The sequence below is a fragment of the Anopheles funestus genome, chromosome 2RL (assembly GCF_943734845.2).
Source record: "Anopheles funestus chromosome 2RL, idAnoFuneDA-416_04, whole genome shotgun sequence".
NCBI lineage: Eukaryota > Metazoa > Arthropoda > Insecta > Diptera > Culicidae > Anopheles > Anopheles funestus.
In genome coordinates this window covers 68,541,952-68,561,640 of record NC_064598.1, presented here as the reverse complement: position 1 = coordinate 68,561,640, position 19,689 = coordinate 68,541,952, and the positions used below count along the sequence as shown (strand labels likewise).

Sequence of the window (19,689 nt, the reverse complement as noted above, 5' to 3'; positions counted from 1 at the left end):
AACCCAGGATTGTTTTGTACTAAAACATCTAACTTCTAAGCATGTATTCTATAACGTTTTTGGTCTGTAATCTTATTCGAACAGAAAATTTAAAATCTCTAAAATTGTTTAAAGATAAAACTAATGCCATACACATAATAAAATGTATGTGGAATGCCGTATGTGGACAAGCATGTCACTGTTCTCGTGTTTTTTTTTGGGTGTTATCGATGAAAGATATGAATTCATCAGATCCATGTCTACAGTATTGTATACAGTATAAGACTCTCCCGAATAATATGTGATTTGTTACTAGTTAAATCACGCCCTAGAATATTAATTTAAAAGATTTGTCCTACTAAAAATAACCATGTTTTTTTCACATTTAAACAGCTGTTAAATTAAACTTCAAAAGCACAAATGAGTGGACCACTCATGCAATTTGGACGTGCTACACTCCCAATTGGTGTTACGCTTGTGTAAAGTGAGTGGCTTGCCACTGTTAAAAATGTTTTCCGTCGCGTAAAGCATATGCCATGAATGTTGCTGAAATTCGCAAATCAAATTTAATCAAATTGAATCAAATTTAATAAATTTGTCAAATTAAAAATATTTAATAATAAATAAATTAAACTTAATCTTCAACTTCATGAAAACTTCATTACATTTTAAACATAATCATAATTAAAACTTATTTTGTAGAGTTGATATAGAGAGAAATATATGGAAGAGTTCGAACTGATTTAAAAAAAAATCATCAATTATCCCTTTATCAATTCATACTTTTCAAATGTCTGATATACTAACCCCAATATCTACGAGGATGTTAGTAAAAATAGTTTTAACAAAGCAATTTATCCATAAATCCATTTTTGTGAGCACACTTTTTAAAGTCAATTTTACACAGACATTTTTGTTAGTTTCTAACTCTATTACAGATTTTCTTGGGGTTTCACTTCTCTTATTAAATCAAATATTTCTGTTCAGTTCATCAAGATTACAAATCTGTACAAATAATACCTGAAGATAAAATTACAAAACAATCACATTTTTACGATGCGTCGCTTTTACTCTGAGCATCTGAAATATCTCTCCACTGTATTATTGCACTTGCTTGGAGTGCACTCACGGCCAACACGCACTGCATCGCTCTCGAGCGCCCGAGACAAACAGCTTCCGATTAGTTTCCGTTCAACATTCATCCCGACAAGAGGTTACGTTGTAGCGCGGTGCGTGTCGCTTTCGGGTCGCTTGCTCGGTAGACCGCGTGTTGCGGCCGCTTGTGTCGTGTGTTGTATGTGCTGGCGTACGATTGCGCACCATCAACCAAACAAGTGACTTGTATGCTCCGCCAAGGCAATTCCGAAAACCGTCAGTCGTCGATGGAACGTCCTAGCTGACGGAGCACGTGGACGAAACGTACGCGTGTCGATTTGTGTTTGAATTTGTTGTGCAGGTGCTTGGGTTTGAGGATCATTTTAAGGATCTTTTGGGTGATTTACGGCTGTACGGCGGAGAATGGTGAATGAACGAGACCCAATCAAGGGTGCGGTGTGATAAGCAGGGTTGAAGGCAAATATTTTCTTTCCCTAAAGCGAAAGGTGGCCAGATGCTGCCGGTTATCAAGCCGTCGTAAGCTGTATTGATATCCACCTTTCCTAGAGTCTTCCGCCTGCATTAGTCGTCCAGGCTTAGAGCTAACTGACGGTTTATGTGCCATTGTAATAAGTCAGTGTTTGAAACAGTGTTTGGGATTTTGCATAATTTTATACAAACAACCGAAGCTATCTATGCGTTGTGTGCAGCGTGTGATAAGACCTGTACCGAACGGTCAACTTCTAGTTAGTGTTCGGTAGTTTTTGGATTGGATATTAAACTCCTCATAACGCCATACTCCCCAATTCGACGAGGGAAAGTTTTAAAAGTAGTTTCATCATTTGCACCGTCCAACGTCGCATTGACCTTGACCATGAGTTTTACATACCGAAAAGGAAAATTGGTGGAGTAAAACAAAAACGTGTTTTCTTTAAGTGCTACAAAAAAAAGAAAAGAAGCTTATTTCGTAATCGTTCAACGCCAAACGGGCCATTCAGTGTCAGGCAATACGTAAATAAACGTATCACTTTGTCGATTGGAGACTTTTTAACCATGTCCACCACGTCCAGCTGGGACGACAGCGTGAAGATGAACAACCCGACCTCGTCCGCCACAACACCGTCCGGCAATACGGTGCAAACCGAGTCGACCAAATGCGGCACCAGTTACGGTGAACCGTCCTCGCCGATCGCAATGGAGGATGGTGTGTGTCCACCGATCAAGGTCGGACCAGACGAGGAACCGCCATTGCAAAGGCCAGCGACGCCACCTCGATCGTACCATTGCGGGTGGTTTGCGCTGCGTCCTAGATGGATGGAACGGTTCATGACGCCCAAGTGGGCCCTGTTTTGGCTGTGCTGGGCCGGTGCCGTGCAAGGTAAGTGAGCAGATTTTGCAATGTGTCTGGCGCGTGTTGTCACTTAATATACTCTAACGCACGATTAATGTGTTTCGGTGCTGTTCGGTGTGTGATTGAAGATGAAGCTCATGGGAATATCAATCGCACTATTATTCGTTATGCAAATATGTAAAACTTTAAGTTACCGTACACAACCATGGCATTGGTAATGTGTTCGACCAAAAATTTAAATTAAAAATTAGTCTATTGGTGAATATTAAGGCGAGCTTTCTTCTTACAGTGTGATGTACAAGTTTGGAGTTTTTTTTTAATTTATAAATTATTTTTAACAATCAAGCCATGATTTACTAGGATTCTAGACTTTATTTTACGTTTCGGATGATATGTTTAGTGTAAAATGCACACTATTTTATTGTTTAATTTATTGCCATTTTAAGGACAGCTTCATATTGTGCCTCTCAGTGTTCGGAAGTAACTCATAATAAATGATTTCCTTCCAGTCCCACCAAATGTACAATCGACATTTGGTTCAACAACGTGAGTTCTAGCTTATCGTGTCCAATTGTTGTTTATATGTGACTTTAAGTTCCCCAAAGCTGAATATCTCGTCCAGATTATAATCCAGACCGGTCGAATCGAAGTGAAAAAGCCAATTTCAAAGTACATAAATATATTTTAATTATAATTTTTAAAACAAAACTTATAAAATTTTATAATTTTAAAAGAGAAGACTATTCAGCTAAGTACATCCGGGATAGGATGACATTTCACGGTTTGGAGAATGAAATGTCTCCCAACCAGTGTGAATTGTATCCTAGTTTAAATCTCCAATAGTTATTAGCAATACGATCTGGCCATCCTTTACGAATAAAAAAAAAGAGGCGAATGTTAAACAGCTTCAAGTAAAAACTAATGTGATCCACCATTAGGTTTACCAATCATCCTTTTTTTTTTGTAACTACCATCGATATTTGGGTTCTTTTTCTTATGTGGCACTACATCCTGAGGAGAGGCCTTGACCTTCCATTTCTGACTGTCTTGGACTTTATTTACGTTTCTTTTTGGCTTCACGACCTTTAGGGTCATGCCGATCGTTTGTGGTTTACTAGACTTATTTTTACCCACCTAACCGGATAGTCAGCCCGAATGGGATAAAATACTCGGTCCTGTCGTGTAATAAGGTCAGCCATATTTACCACATACACTATCGGATCATCCTAATTTGGTTTAGTTTGCCTTAAAGCAAAAAATTTTATATTTTAATGTTTTAATGTTTTACTTTAAACTTCCTGAATCAACATCGAAATTGAAGCAATTCTTTCATACTATAAAATGCTCAGCTTTCTGTAATAAAAATAGCTATGAAAATCTCCCAAAAAAGGTAAAATGTAGAGCGGTATTTTTTCCACCATTGTAATATTCTGTTAGGAATGTTTAAAAACCTAAAGTAGTATTTAAATCTGAGAACTTATTGTGTGCTATTAGTGAACTATAGTTTATCTGCCAGTAAATCATTCTGTCAAACATCGTTATTTATTCATTGTTGCACACATCATCATCAAACCAATTCGGCATTCCTATTATCACGCGCGGTTCTGTAAATGACAACATCAACAATACATTCTAATACGACGGCGAAGAACTCCAGCCATTAAGGAGGTGAAATTGAATTTAATCCCTGAAGAAGCAAGTACCCCGGTCGAAGTGCACACAACCATCCCTCCCTCGGGCGATATGGATTCCCTTGGTGGTGACACGATTATCCTACTTTTAGGACTAGGTGCTTCGGAGCTAGGGATACATTTGGTCGTTCTTTTCAAACCACGACAGAGGGTGGTTTCGGTTGACAGATTCTTACGCTTGCTTCCACCGTGTGCCGATCAACGTTATTAACACTCCAACATTACGAGGTGATAATCATATGCTGTTTATGCGTGTAAACAAACCATTTCCCTCGCGAAGGGGGAATTTACCCCATCGGGTGCGGCATAGTGTCAGGGCTGCCGGTGGAGAAATTAAATTGTGAACGCTTTGTGACTTTTACACCCGCCTTTCAGGTATGGCATCTGCGTTTCTTTCCAGTTTTTTGAGTTTTTGGTTGTCCCCTTCGATGTCAGCTGTTTCGTTTTCCCAATCGGGCGAAAAAGCATTTCCGGAGGGGTTTAGTAGGTTAGCGTACAAAAGATAAAAGAAAGCAGTAAAACGATCGTAAATCGACGCTTTTCATGGTGATTGCTTGTACTGGTGTACAATAATGCCTAAACTAATCTCACAACAACGGTAACTCATGATGGCCTGTGCATAAGGATACCTTTCCCCCCGATACATCGACACAATTCGATTGGGAAATGCTGACAAAAGTGACCCAAAATTAGCCTGTCTCGGGCAGAAGCTCCCGTGGCGGATGAGAGGATTCTCTTATCCCGGTTGTTCCATCTTGGCCGTATTCCTGGTGGCCATACATAGTAGTATGGTAAGCGTTTCTTTTCCAAAATGGCTGTGTGCGATGAGGGCTACCGGAAAGTTGCTACACGTTTAGTTTTCACTATCTAATCGTGAACGGTCAATTGCATTTGGTGTGTGGTTGTGACATATTGAAAAGTTTCCAACTGCTCACGAAATTTAACATTCGCCCCGACAATGAGATACGTTCGGTTGAAGAAGTTTGTTTCAAGATAAAAAGATTTTTTTTTATATAATTGAATTCTGAAAAACAAAATGATAATCATTTTTGATCAGTTTAATTTAACATTTAAGAAATATAATACAATCTTAATTTTGAAGTAGTTAATAATGAAGAATTCAAAATCGTACGAAGCAAACAAAATATAAATAATTAATAGAAAATATTTACAAAAATTGGGATATAAAATATGCACAACGGTGTCATTTTATTATTTGTATCACAATATAAATTTAGTTTCAAATGAACATTAAATTAAAGTAGTCGACAAACATTTTTGCTACACATTTTTTTCCAAAATTTTCTCAAACGCTCTTCAAATTAAAAAAAAAATTTGATATATTCCTTCAGCTTTTTGTTAAATCTAAATGCTAGAATAAAAAATATATTTTTTTAGTTTTAAGTCGTTATTATTTCAAATATTTAGGACCAAAGATTTGGAGTCGTTAGAGCATAGAAGAATGACGGGACAGTGCATTTTCCTACATAGGACTGTTACCGGAATCAATGCTCCTTCATTTATTATAAGGAAAATCAACTTCCTAGCTACAGGTAGACATTTAAGACCTACACAATCCTTTCCATCTGAATTTAGATCCATCAAACATAGCGCTAGTGACTTTCTGATTTAACTGATGGTGATATACAATAGCAAAAGTAATTTAGTATATATGAAAATGACGGTAATCCAGGTTAAAAAATATGTATAACAACTATTTTGGCAACCCCTAAATTATTCTTTTGTTATGTAGGTCAGCTATCGCAAAAGTTTACCAGATTTTATTTAATTTCCTGTATGTCTGCCGGAAGGCTGCACATAGAATGCTTCAGCTAACTTAAACATAATATACATATAAGTAAAACCAAAAACTACGACAAGACGATACGATAAGTTGATGGAAGTAAACATTACAGAAGCTCAATAATCACAATGAGGGGCTGAAAGGGAAATCTATGACGGCAAAGGAAGGAGGGTAAAGGGAGATGGAAGTCAAATAAGTTGGAAAAGGAGTTAAACGATCTGGCAGAGCCAGCAGCAGGTGAACTGAATTACCTGCGATAACTGAAGTAAAAGTGAAAGAATAGTCCGAATGAGAGTTCCAATTTAATTATCATTATTTAAAAAATAGCATCATGTACATTGTATGATGAATAAAGCAGGGTGGCCACTCAACTGGGAAATCGGGAAAACCGGGAATTAGCCGGGATTTTTTTTCACCCGAGAAAAACCGGGAAATAACCCGGAATTTCTCCGGAAAACCGGGAAAATTTTATTTTTTTTTTGCAATAACGTATTTATCATCAAAGCGTACAATTTGAAATGTTTTTTTATTCAAATAGAACGGCCTGGTCGTTTTGCTGAAGAGTATGTTCAATCACCATTAAATTAAATTCATAGATAACAAGCACATAATCAAAGGATAATGTTAAACCTATTGTGTTTAATTGTGAATTAAACAAGTTTTGATAAATCTTCTTAAAATGCTCGTTGTTTCTACATTCGCATTTGTTTTTTGAAAAAAAAAATGATGTCATCTTTGAAACACCAAAACAGGACGGCAGCGGCTTGTACTATCTTGAAACTAGAACAGTTTATTTAAATTTTATTAGAATAATGCATCGAAATTGAATTGTAGTGAACCGCCAAAAACCGGGAAAAACTTGAAAAAAACCGGGAGAAAACCGGGAGAAAACCGGGGAAAAACCGGGAATCTAAAATTTGATCTGATTTGAGTGGCCACCCTGATAAAGGTAAATTCAGATAGATGTGTTGTCGCTAGTCGTGCACAACAAGATGTTATTCCAGGCGGCTTGATTTACATATTAGCTGCAAAAAAACACACAATCTTGCATAATTGTACAATTGGGACATAAACATAATCACAACGGGCAACCGCTGTGTGATGTAGAATTTGATTTATAGCCCAATTCCTGCGGATGAAACCAATGCTTAATGCTTATAAATGTGGGCTTCACTTTACGAGCATTAGAAGTAGCTTAGAGGCACCATTCTTTAGCTTCCGTGCTGTTCGTCAGCATTGCCACCAGTAATGCTGAAAAACGCATGCTTTATTATGCATTTTATTCGTTTCAATACATCGAATAATTTGGTTAAAATCGCATAAATCTCAATTACTTTCATGCAGTAAAACCACAGATCTGTCTATTTGTTCACGCGCGGCAAAGAATGAAATCAAACACACGTGCCTAAAGAGATGGTTCCGTGCGTTCATGAAGTCTCGTATATTTCGTTCGATTAGTTTATTTTACGATCTCGATTTTACGACCATATGCACCCATTTATGAGGCTTGCAGTTATTAGATAATAAAAAAAGGGTTACTACCCGTTTTGGAGCAAAATGAGAGAGATTTCAAAACCCGGTTCCCTCATCAATGGTCGTTACAAAAGCAGCAACAAGTAGTGTGTCGTAGATGCAACGATGCAATAGAAAATAATCGTATCAGTCCCCCTGTACGGTCATCAGCATCACGCAAAAGCGCACCGAATAATGGTAATCAGTTGATGAATGATGATCATAAATTGATGCGACATTTATGAGACTTTAAGGTTTTTTGAAATCACGGCCGAGGATTACGGACCGACTGCTGCTGTGTGCCGACTGCCAAATGGAAAACGCGGGACGGGAAATGTTGATAATAAAAACGTCCCCAAAAACTGACGGCCAAATAATGGACCATTTAGTGTTTTAATGACACTCCATAACCCTGCGGTTTTGCAGCCTGTTGACCCCGTTCGAGTTTCAATCGTGGAAGGTGTATAGCTGTCGTGTTACGGAAATTGGAGAACGGTATTCTAGCGTGGCCTGGATGCGTCCCCCAGCTGCTGCTGGTGCGGGTGCTATTAGCACCAGCGCAACTTACCCCGGGTAGAAAAGTGCATCGGTTCGGAAAACACCATTTAAATGAGGCTCGTGCACGTGGTGTCAGTTGTGATCGGCTTATTTATCACTTTCCAGGCGGAGGCGGATAAATGGTGACCGGTGGTAACGAAATAACGAGTCAAACAACCGGGGGAGGTAGCTAGTGGCATGGAAGTACTTCGACCGACCGGGACCATCCCAGCGAGATCCCGGTGTTCCAGCGAGATGTGGGGGAAGCGAGTCCATTTATCATTTCATGCTGGGACGCTGGTGACTCGTACTTGAAGTGACAGTTGTCAGAACAAAGCGCGAATGGTACAGCTGAAATAAAAACAAAACCATGGCATACACACGCCAGGCATATTGTAATCCGGTGGGCCGCAATTTTGGGCGGCTCACTCCACATCAAGCTGGGCTGTAAACAAGCCAACTACAACGTGTCGTCATTGTCATCTGATTGTTATTGCATTTAAAATGACAAATTTAATGAATTGGGAGCTGTCATAAATAATGGGCAGCCAGGCAGCCAGGGTTTGAGTGAGTGCACTCAGGCCCGTACTGCATTTGTCACCGGGATGGGATTAGTAGTAGTGTTTTGTAGAAGGTTGGTGAATGAAGAGGAATAACAATATAGTACTACATCACAACAATTGACAGCACAACTTGCTCTTTATTATCGGTTTTATTCACTCATTATCTAGTTAAGGAAGAAATCAACATGTCAAATGAGATAAAGATTAGCAATTCTGTTAGTGCATAGATATTTTGTTTTATAATTGAAAATGTTACAATAGTAATTGCCATTTTGCATCTGATACGCTCTTGAACTAGCTAATACATTCAAAAATATATGATATTTTAAGTTGATATTGTATATGTTATTTGTATAAAAAAGCTGTGAGTACTATTTGCTTCTTCTGTTCTTAGTGCTTTTTCGTTAAAATGTAAGTCGACAGCGTTTTCGATTACGGTTTTCAATTCGTAGTAAAATCCGCAGTAGACTTCGAAGTAATCCAGTGTAATCTGTAGTTGATTTCGCAGTGTCAAATCCGTTGTTGAATTCGTAGTCAACTCCGGAGTTAGTTCCAGAGTCATCTCTGGGGAGTTAAGTCCCGAGTTGAATGCGGTTTTTATACGTCGAAGTCGGAGTGGAATAACGAATTCAGTTTCCATCACTAATATGTGCCTATCTGAGTTAAGTAGTTATGAATTAGAGTTGTGATCCCCTAGCGGACGTACTACAGCCTCAAAAAAAAAAAAATCACAACATCGATCTTTCCGTGGATCATAGTTGGAATTGTCCATCACATTCCAAGTTGGCCAATCGTCATCACATTCCAAGTTGCTCAAAGTGCTGCGGTTTAGATAAAGCAATAATATTGAATAAAAAAATTTAAAAGCAATTAATATAGCAACAATTGATCTCATCTAAAACACACAATAATAACCATGATCATTCAAGACAATGTTAAATGTGTTCAGGAAGTGTAGGTTGTCATATTTAAAAAAAACCTACAAAATTAAAGTGTTGCACCACAAAAAAAACATCGTTTTTGTTATTAGAAATAAATTGGAATAAATTGGAAGGAAAAAATTTAGAAATGTGTAGAATACATTCAATTTCAAATCACAAATCATCAAACATCAAACCCATGCGCCAATAAGAAAAGATCAGCCATATTTGTATTTGATCTTTCCTAATCGATGTAGTAACATTCGTCTTAAAATATGAAAACACGTGTTATAAGCTTCTCCATACGATTAATCAATAATCTGAGAAATGATAGAATAATGGATTGGCTTTAATTTAAATAGTTAAATTAAGTACATCTTATAATTTTGAAATGATATAAGAACTAAATAAAGATGAACCAATAATTGTACCACAAATCATATCAACTTTCATATTCTTTCATTAAGTTTCATTTAGCAATACGGCCAGGCTGCTCTTTATGAATAGAAAAAAAATTAAGTTTCATTTCATTAAAAAAATTAAATCAATTCAATCTAAACAAGAGTATCAATTTAAACTGTAGGAATTAAACTGCAGGAATTTTATCTGTAGAAATTCATAATTATTTTCTTCTTTTTGCTTAATCAAATTTCCAAACAAAAATTTTCCTTTTAATTTCGTTACACTTCTCCATTTTTACCAATCTTCTTCATGTGTAATTTGGTTTCCTCATTGCATTGATCATCAGCGAACAATGTTTATTTTCGTTTTGTTAAATATTTGACCAACCCTTCCAGCAAACCAACGAACCCCTAAAACACACACACACACAGTTACACTTGCATTTAAGGTGGGCCAGGATTTAACCTCATATAAAAACGGAACACTGCTTGCGTTTTTGCTTCCGTTTTCTTTTTTACGACTGTCATCACTGAATCGTTTTCGGAGTGGGGAGAGCAGTGAAAGTGGCCACCGTATCTGATTTATGCCATCGGGCGACATCTTCGGCACGGTGATTTATCCACCACCCCCGGTGTGCCTTGCTGTAAGGCGGACAATATGAAAAGCAGAAGTATAATAGAACCCAGGAATGCAGGCGGGAGAAACGTTTGCTACAGATTCGACGATTGTGACCATCTCCTGTAGCTCCTGCTTCTGGTCTGGGTTTTGCAGCTTTTTTTTTGCTTCGCAAATTCGGATGCGTCATCGGGTTGCATGATGTTCCCAGTGTACCCGTGCCCGTGGCACAGTTCTATTTATGGCGTACCATTCTAGGGATGCTTGCTGCTTCTGTTTCGTGTTATTATGAGCTCTTATCTCGATGGTAGTAAAGACGAGGGATCGCACCGCAGGAGCGATGCATTTCCCAGGCTCTGGCTCGGCTTCTCAGTCTTGCCCGCGTTCTATGGAGTCTTATTAAAACGAAGAGATCGCAACGGTCCGATAGGACGCGTGCCGTCCATTTTATGCGAACACTCGGAAGCTCACCAAAAGGGGTTAGTGGCGGTTTATTTGCGGCGTAAAAATTAACCTCCTCGAGAGAAGTGATGAGGATGAGAACACTTTCCCAAAAACCGTCCACCCCGGTGCTAGGGAACGAGGAGTGGAGCTATAAAAACAATGAACCAGCGCGTCTCAAGATATAACCGCCTTTGCCAGGACTCTGCTACGTTTTATGTGCCCCCTTTCGTTTCCTGTCGGCCGGACCGGATTCTTGAGACAACGCTCCGCAGCGAACGGATTCTTTTCGATTGTGAGAAAATCGATGCCCTGCCAATCGCTGTTTGGCAAAGTGGATCGTAAAATACTTTCTTCGAGGGCATCACTTAGAACCCGCGTCCGTCGTCGTTGTCGTCTTTGACGCCAACGGAAGAAAAGCCCGCGAATGCGACGATTTTGCGTCGAGTCACGTTTATGTCATTTGTAAAGTGCCACGATTGACTACGATACACGCTTAAATTCAATCCCCGTCGTTCCGGTCGTGTTTTTGGAATGTGGAAAGGGAAACATTGTCAAAACCGCTGCTGTCCCGGGGGCCGGTAGGGGACCATTATTCGGAGGGTGTTCTAATGCACCCATACACCTGCTGGCGCATGAGTGTGGTGGCATTATGTTCGTTAATGTTGTGCTAAATTGTGGATCGTAATGTACATAAGCTTCGGTTTTGGCGGCTTTTTTTTTCTTCCATCGCGAGTAAGAGCAGCATCTTATTCTGGTGGAGAAAATCTAAAACCATTCACTTATGACTTTGCACCACATGTATTAAATTCCACGTTCGATGTACTGATAACTGCACTGTGGGATTAATTTTGATTGTTTTTTCCTGAACTAAATTAATATTAAAATAAAAAAAAAGCTTTTATATAATTGTACTTAAAAAATTACTTTTTTTAATCGTTCTAGAAAAAAAGACAAACAAAAAATCATATAAAATGAATCTATGTTCACTCCATTTGACTCAAAGATAAAACAAAAATATTAAAATCCCATATGTACAATCTTAAATGATGCTTTGAAAGATTAAATTCAATCCATTAAAAACATTTTTTGTACAAAATAATATTGGTAGTGGCTTAAATATAAATAAACAAAAATGGTTAACAACAACAAAAAATGAAGGAATAAATTTCTTAGTAAAGTAAAGAAATATCTATAGCAAAATTGATTCTAATTTTTCAATACTTTTCCTAAAACTAAGCGCTAAACATATAAAAAAAACAGAGAAACAAATAAAATGAGATGATTTTTCCAATAATATAGTATTATTCATATCCCATTTCATCGATACATTTTTTATACAGTACGAATTCCGACACACGCTAGAAACAGTAAATGACATGCGGGAAAAAGCTTTTCCCACCTCCCACCAACACTGGAAATCGGAATAGAAAGTAAACGGAGTACGGTCAAAGAAAATAGAAAAAAATGAACATAATTGAGATTCAGAAGGTGTTTCACCAGCAAACGCCTTGGAAGTAATGACGATAAAGTACGCGTACATTTAAAAGATTGCATGAAATCCTCCAACAAATTGTGCAACGTGAGATTTCCGGGGCTTCTGCCACTTTTTTGGCTTTTCCGCTGTGACGTTCTTCGTATCGCCACCCATTTAGTTCGTTGCTCCAAGTGCACCGAAAACACAACCGAATGTCGAAACACCCGTTGAACCTTACTGGCAGGAAAACGTTCCTTCCGGCAAAAGAAAAATGACTCCCGCACGAGAGAGTGGTATGGTGTGTGGCCGTGTGAATAAATAGCGTGAAAAATCACACACAAACCTTTCGGAAATCGGGAGGCAATTTTGTGGTTTAAAGTTTGAGGATTTTAAACCTCAAACTGTCAAGCAATCGGACACCGTTTCGGACTAGCGGAGAACTGTATAGCAAAGGGTGTATAGGAGTTTACCCAATTGTAAAGCTGGCTACATTTTACGATAGAAAAGAAAATGTAAAAGTGTGGAAAATGTGTACAATGTTCTAAAACGCAGCTTAATGTCATGTCGAAAGGATTACTCAACCCGCCAAACGCAAGGAATGTTAAAAGGGACGAGGCATGGATAGCGTAACGGACAAGTAGTAGCCTGCGGTAGTGTGACACATTTTTCCACCAGTGTGTGCCGATGCTTGATCCTTTGACGAAGCATGAAAGGATCCCGGCCCCTAACCCACTGTCTAGCGATCGTTGTACGCCAACATTTAGGGCCGACATTTCCTCACCGGTTCCGTTGGATGCAACAGTTTGCCAAACCACCTTGTGGCTTTCCCGACGAACGAGAATGTTTGCCAGCCGTCTTTTCTGCAAAAACAAGGGTCGGGTTTTCCCCCTGTGGCAATTTTCACCACAAATGTGAAAGAAAATGGGAATGGGGGAGGGGTTTTCCTCTTGGCGCGCGTGAGCTATTTCCAGTGGTCGGTTAGTGAACTTGCGACCCAGGAATGGCTGGAATCGGTAGTGTCATGCTTTGTTTTTTTTTGCTTAAAACTGACTTTGCTGCTTTGGTTGATGATGGACGATGAATAGTAGCAGTTTACCAGTTCGTGGGAATATTATTAATTTCTGCGGTGAATTGCACACTTACACAGTGTGCTATAGGTCATCGCTTTGATAAGGTTGTTGGTAATTTAGACGACGGCAAAGGCCTGAAGGTAGTGACTTGTTTTGCATTTAAAGCTGTTATTAGGTCTCTTCGTTTTTCTCTGGTAGAAAAAAGACTGAATAAAAAAATAATATTTGTTTATTTTATCTTTAATCCTTACAACATAAAAGACCTTTATTACAAAAAACTTAATAAATAAAAATTGGTAAATAAAAATAAAAAAAAGAAATGTCTATTTCAAAATTGAAATTTTAAATACATTAAATACATAAAAAAATTAATTAAAATTTAATTTTATAATAGATGGTGATAGAACAATTAATTGCATATTAATTGTTCTTTTGATTTCTTTTTTCTTTCTTCTTTTTTGAAGTTATTTTGATCGGTCGATAGCGGAAAATTATGGCAAGACTGATAGCAAAAGACCTTTTCATGAGAGACTGGAGTGACCACAAAAAAAATCACTCTGGATTGCCGTACATCAGAAAAAATGGAGATTTCATTGTACAACTTGAACAAGATTAACTTCAACCTAAAATAGAATTCCCTTCTGTATATTCTATCTATCTTTAGTCTTTAGTTAAAATTGAATAAATAACAATAACCTGAAGAGAAAGAATTAAGTTTACTAGAAAAATCTACAACTGCATCGAAATTGGAAATTTCTCGGTCTTGTTACTCTTTATGAGGAGAAAACAACTCGGTGCATATTATAGACTCATAAGTCCCATGGAAATTGCCTGTTAAATAAGGGTTCTATAGTTTCTTTTGACATTAAAAACTCGGACTTACTGTCCAGTCAGTTCTGGTACTCTTTGAAATTTATTTACTATGAAAGTCAGCCGACTTACCGAATTAAATTTATACTTTTTAATTTAATATTAGTACAAACCACCTCAAACATCATCAGCAAGTCCCGGACATAACGCGACCGAATATTCAGATGATTAAAAATTACGAAGAGACGCCTTCAAACGTCGTTTCTTCTGACAGCTACTTCTTTGGTTCTATTATAGGACGTTGTGAGAAGACATCAAAAACCAGGGACATTGCCATTGAAAATAGAACATTTTCTTACATTTATTTAGGCAGTTTTTTTTATCATTCAAAATCGATCACTATCTTGAAGAAAAGTGTCGCTAGAAAAGCAACATCACACAGCGTACCGATACGCTAATAAAACTTTCCCATTTAAAATGCAATCAAGCGCAAAGCAAACCACTCGAATTTCAAAATAACCGTTGCTAAATCGTCTTAATCTGGCACACTTCGACTATCGAACCCATTTCTTACTTCCTTCCGGTTTCATATAGTAATCGTTTTGCAAGCAGAAGTTAATACAGGCTCACCCTTGATGAAAGGCGTGGAAAATATGTTTACAAACGACACGCCGGCATGTCTCCTCACGCCATTGCTCGTGTTTGTCATGCTTGAATGGATGGGAGAAAAAAACATATTTTTGGGAATGGTTTTGTAAACGTTGGCATAGTACCAACGCCTAGACAACAACTTGGCAAGTGTCGAGCAAGAAGGAAAGGGCTTTTTCTTAAGGGATTTGATGTCTTGATGGAAGGTTCTACTACGTTTGAAGTATATGTATGTATTATACAAGAGTTTATGAACACAAATAATTGTTGCTTTCGTCTAATCCATCCTTTTCTATTTGGCACATGAAGAGTTCCTTTTTAGTTTGATCGTTATCAGTTTTGAATTACACTTCTCTCCTCTGTTTGATTTCTTGTTGTTTAAAAGCATCCATTTATGCTTTGTTTAGTTTATTTTGTATCGTTTTGTTATGTTTCGTGTTGTTTTGTTTCGCTTAGCATTACCATTTCGCAAAGTTTGTTGACCTTTTGTTTCGCGCTTGCCACGTGGCCAGTTGATGGATTTATTTTGTTGTATCGCCTCGAGTGCATCAGCGAGTGTCTGTGGGGTTGAGGGCGCGAAACATAAGAGTGCCACCTACTTCGGGAAAAATTTCACAATTTAACGATAAACAGGAAATTAAATTTTCGTTTAGCATAAATGGTCACAGTGGGAAAGAACGGCCTTTCCATTGCTATCCCACACAGTTGAATTTTTGATAGATAGAAATCTGTCCCAGCCAAAGAAGGGGGGTAGTAAGCACAAAATTGCAATTCTGCTCAACCATTCATAAGCGGAATGAAATATGAGGCCTATTTATTGTGCTGTACACACCATCACGGCACGTGCTGCTAGTAAGGTTAACTTATGTTTGGTTAATATCGCTGTTTGTACCTTGAAGTGCATTTGGAACGACCACAAATGGAAATGGGTTCGTCCGATTTATAAACGGATAAAACACCTTTCTTTTTGAAATGTACAGAACGCTCTGTAATTCATCTTACTTAAAGCAATTTTTTTTTTCCGAGTGTTATACAACATTGGAAAAATATTATTCGTTTTGGAAGCTGGAATTTAACTCTTTTTTATATGGTTTGAACGTAGATTATGAAAAAAATACTATCCTTGTGGATGATCTAAGTGGACTTTACGGGCTGGGTTGTCCAGTGGCTTGCGAATGAGATGTTCAGTGAAAGAAACAAAAAGAAATACATCGTATACACCAAAACACTTCATACAGAAAGAGAGGCGAATGAGCAAAAGCCTCGTAAAAACAGAAACAACAACTTCATACAGAAAAACAAAGCTCTACGTTGTTCATGTGTATTAGCTTATTTTTCAAACATAACAAACAATATGCATCATTAGACATACGTTGAGAAAGCAATAACACACATCCTCCAGAAAATAAGTCTTGTCACAGATGTTCAGGATGAGATATTTTTTCACGATGATGATGTGTTGGCGTTATCTCCAAGAGCACAATAAAAACCGGAAAATACAAGCTCTGGAAGCCATAATAATCAGCGACCAGCTGAACACCTCTAAATTGGTCAGTTATAGGGTGATCTCTAATGGTTATAGGGTGATCTCTAATGCCTTCCAAACATTAGATTTCAACTTTCAAGTCAGTTAAAAATTTGTGGTAATTCAGAGGAAAGTCTAGGACTAAACTCTTGTTCTGATTTGAATATTCGTTCAGTTTTTTTTTCAGACATATCCTTTTATGAAAGATGATTCAAAGAAGGTTCATCTTTTCACATTCAGAGGCCTACCAGTCTCGTTTTTGCCTCCTTATTCTTACCTGGACTATGCAGCTTCCTGGTGGTTTTTGTAGTCAACATTGGTGGTGCCGGTTATTTGCAGAATCGCCAGGTCCTACATGTACGATCTTTTGCCTCGATGATGTTTCCCGTTTGATGTGGAACAAACCTAAACATAAAGTTGTGAAATTTTGCTGAATTATCCATGTAACTAAAAACAATAAATTGTATTCAATCGAGTTTAACAAATTGAAATATTTGAATTGAAGAATTTAAAAATTTAAAAAGGTAAAAGGGTATAAAAAGGTTTTAAACAATTGAAGGCGACCACTGTCACACAACAAAGCCTTTACTTGCCATTCATATCAAATAATGCTCCATTTATATGGCCAGCTAAAATGCCAATCACTTCAAAGCGAATCGGGATTGTACTGCAACGCACTTCACAGATTTGTCCTGTGCACATGAGAGAAATCGAAGGAAAACTAACAATAACCCCATTGCCCACTGTACGTTGCTGACGCCACATGTCCAGAGATAAGAGGAAAAAATATTGTTTTGTCTAAAATGTTTCACGAACCAACGATCTGAAAACAGCGTCATGGATACGCTAAACTTCTAACACAATCGAAATTCGTTCCGCACTCAATGAATGGGGCAAAGAAAATGCGTAAAATATGAACTATCAACTATGAAGCAGTGGAGTGGAGAAAGTGTACCAAAAATGTTTAATCAAGAGGGTTGTTTGAAAGGGCCTTTCCATAAGGTTAACCGAATGATGGTATAGATCCTTTTCCGATAAACAATTGCTGTGTCAATTTCAAACAAAATGTTTGATCCTTCAATACGATTAAGTATCGCTGCTGAATGTGCTCTCAATTCTCTAGTTTAAAGCCCATTGTTAGGGGGAAAAACCACAAAAATTTGATGTAGCTGAAAGTTAGTTAAATGGCAATTTTTCCATCTATTTCTATTACTTTTCTCCGTCTTGCTTTACATGCCTATCCCGTTGCTTTTTCGGTGAAAGTGTCCTTTACTGTTCCCATTACATGGGGAAATGAATTGTCTCTTTTATATCGTTGCTATTCACTTTATTGACACGTGCTGAAAAGAAATTGTTCCACTGTTTAAAATTGGATTCATATGACGTTGTTTGTTTAACAAACTTTCAGATTTGTTCAATATGAAGCTATTGTATCTTCTTATTTTAAGAGTTTTATCAATTTATTTTATACTTTTTGTAGACTTTTTTGACTTACTTTTAATTATTATTATCAATCTACGGCTTTAACATCATTGCGAAAAGAACTTTAATATTTCGTATCATTTTTATGATTTTTAACTACATTATTTATTGACAATAAATACTTTTTCCAAGTGTTCCAAGTGCCATATCGTTACGGCCATAAAATCTTTTTTTTTTGTACTAACTCAAGCAGTATTTATAAAAAAAATTACAAAAAAATAACCACAGACGAAGATTTACATTTCAAACAAAACATAGAAACATTGATTTTGTTTATCTCTTCAAGATTTCAAGTGAATCTCCAAAAAAATAGGTGTCCATATAGTTGCTTATCCTTAAATACGAATTATTACTGTTATTAGGCATCAAACATCAAACACTATCAAATATCGAATAACAATTCTTTTTTTAGTAGATAAAATTCGTTTCCTGTTACGAAAAAAATCCAATTAAACCTATAACAAACCCAACTACAATGGTCAATCACCGACTGCTCGTGATAATAACTGATAAACGCTCTCGCATCTTTCGCACACAAAAGGGACGAAAGAAACAGTTTTCACTTAATGCAAACAATAGTTGTCACCTTGGATACTCACCTCTTGCAAGGGAGTATTTCTTTCTCCGCGGTGTATTGTACAAAGTTTGACCCCCTTCGCTTCCCTTTAAACCATTCCGCCCGCATCCGGATGTTTTGAATCTTTTCGCACATTTTCGCACGCACGACAGCACACAAACAACCTGCGTCTAATGCGCTACGCAACAATATGTTTCCCCCCTCTCGACGGGGTTTTCCACAGTTTTCCGTCCATCTTACCAATATACTTGTGTCCTTCTTTTTTCATAATTCTTCTTTATGCTTTATCCCCCTCTTCCCCCTTCTGCTTCCTCTCCGACAGGTTTGGTAGTGAACGGTTTCATCAACGTTGTCATCACGACCATCGAGCGGCGGTTCGGTTTGCGTTCGACCCAAACTGGCCTGGTGGCCAGCGGTTACGATATTGCGTCCTTTCTCTGTCTTGTGCCGGTGTCATACTTTGGTGGCCGGATCGGTGCGTCCAAACCACGATGGATCGGATGGGGTGTGGCGGTGATGGGACTCGGTGCGTTCGTATTCGCATTGCCACACTTTCTCGTCGGACAGTATCGGGCGACTAACTCGGAGCAGAACGTGTGTACTTTGGCAACATTGTTGACCAATGGTACAGGTGCTTCGGTGGAGGCACTAACAGAGGTATGTGTAGATGACAACTCGTGATTTTTAGCAAAGTGAATGGAAGATTAAATTGATTTAATGCTTGTTTCTATTTAACAAATGCTCAAAAATGGGGAAAAAATAAACAATTTTATCCCAAAGTTATAGCTATATCCCAAAGTTATAGTTATAGTTACTATTTATTCTTTTAATTTTTTTCACTTTTTTTAACTCTTTTTTTTTCTTGTTTTTATTTGTCTTATTTCACATTTGATTTCATTTTTTGTTGTTTTGTTTTGTTTTAATTTTGTATTTCTTATTTTGATAAGCTTTTTTCGTTTTATTTATTTAAATATTTAATAATCAGAGCTGCCATCCATTTATCGTTTTCATACCTAGTTTACCCACTTCTAAATGAAGTTTCTTTTTTGTCAGATGAACCATATATAAAATGTAAAATGTGTAATGTTTTTTGTAGCAAATCGCTTGTGTTAAATTATGTGAAAATGTGAGGAACAAGGATAACTTGTAACATGAAAAAAATAATACGATAATTAAAGAGAACAAGCACT

At 37.5% G+C, this 19,689-nt stretch overlaps 1 protein-coding gene across 1 annotated transcript in view; it reads left to right on the top strand.

Moving 5' to 3' along the window:
• The first annotated feature begins 1,086 nt into the window (after nucleotides 1-1,086).
• LOC125761986 (solute carrier organic anion transporter family member 4A1) overlaps nucleotides 1,087-19,689 on the top strand; it is a 29,162-nt gene continuing 10,559 nt past the window's right edge. Inside the window, exons 1-2 of the mRNA XM_049423627.1 lie at nucleotides 1,087-2,452; nucleotides 18,822-19,156. Coding sequence (XP_049279584.1) covers nucleotides 2,128-2,452; nucleotides 18,822-19,156 — 660 coding nt within the window. The 5' untranslated portion in view covers nucleotides 1,087-2,127. The remainder of the gene's footprint in view (nucleotides 2,453-18,821; nucleotides 19,157-19,689) is intronic.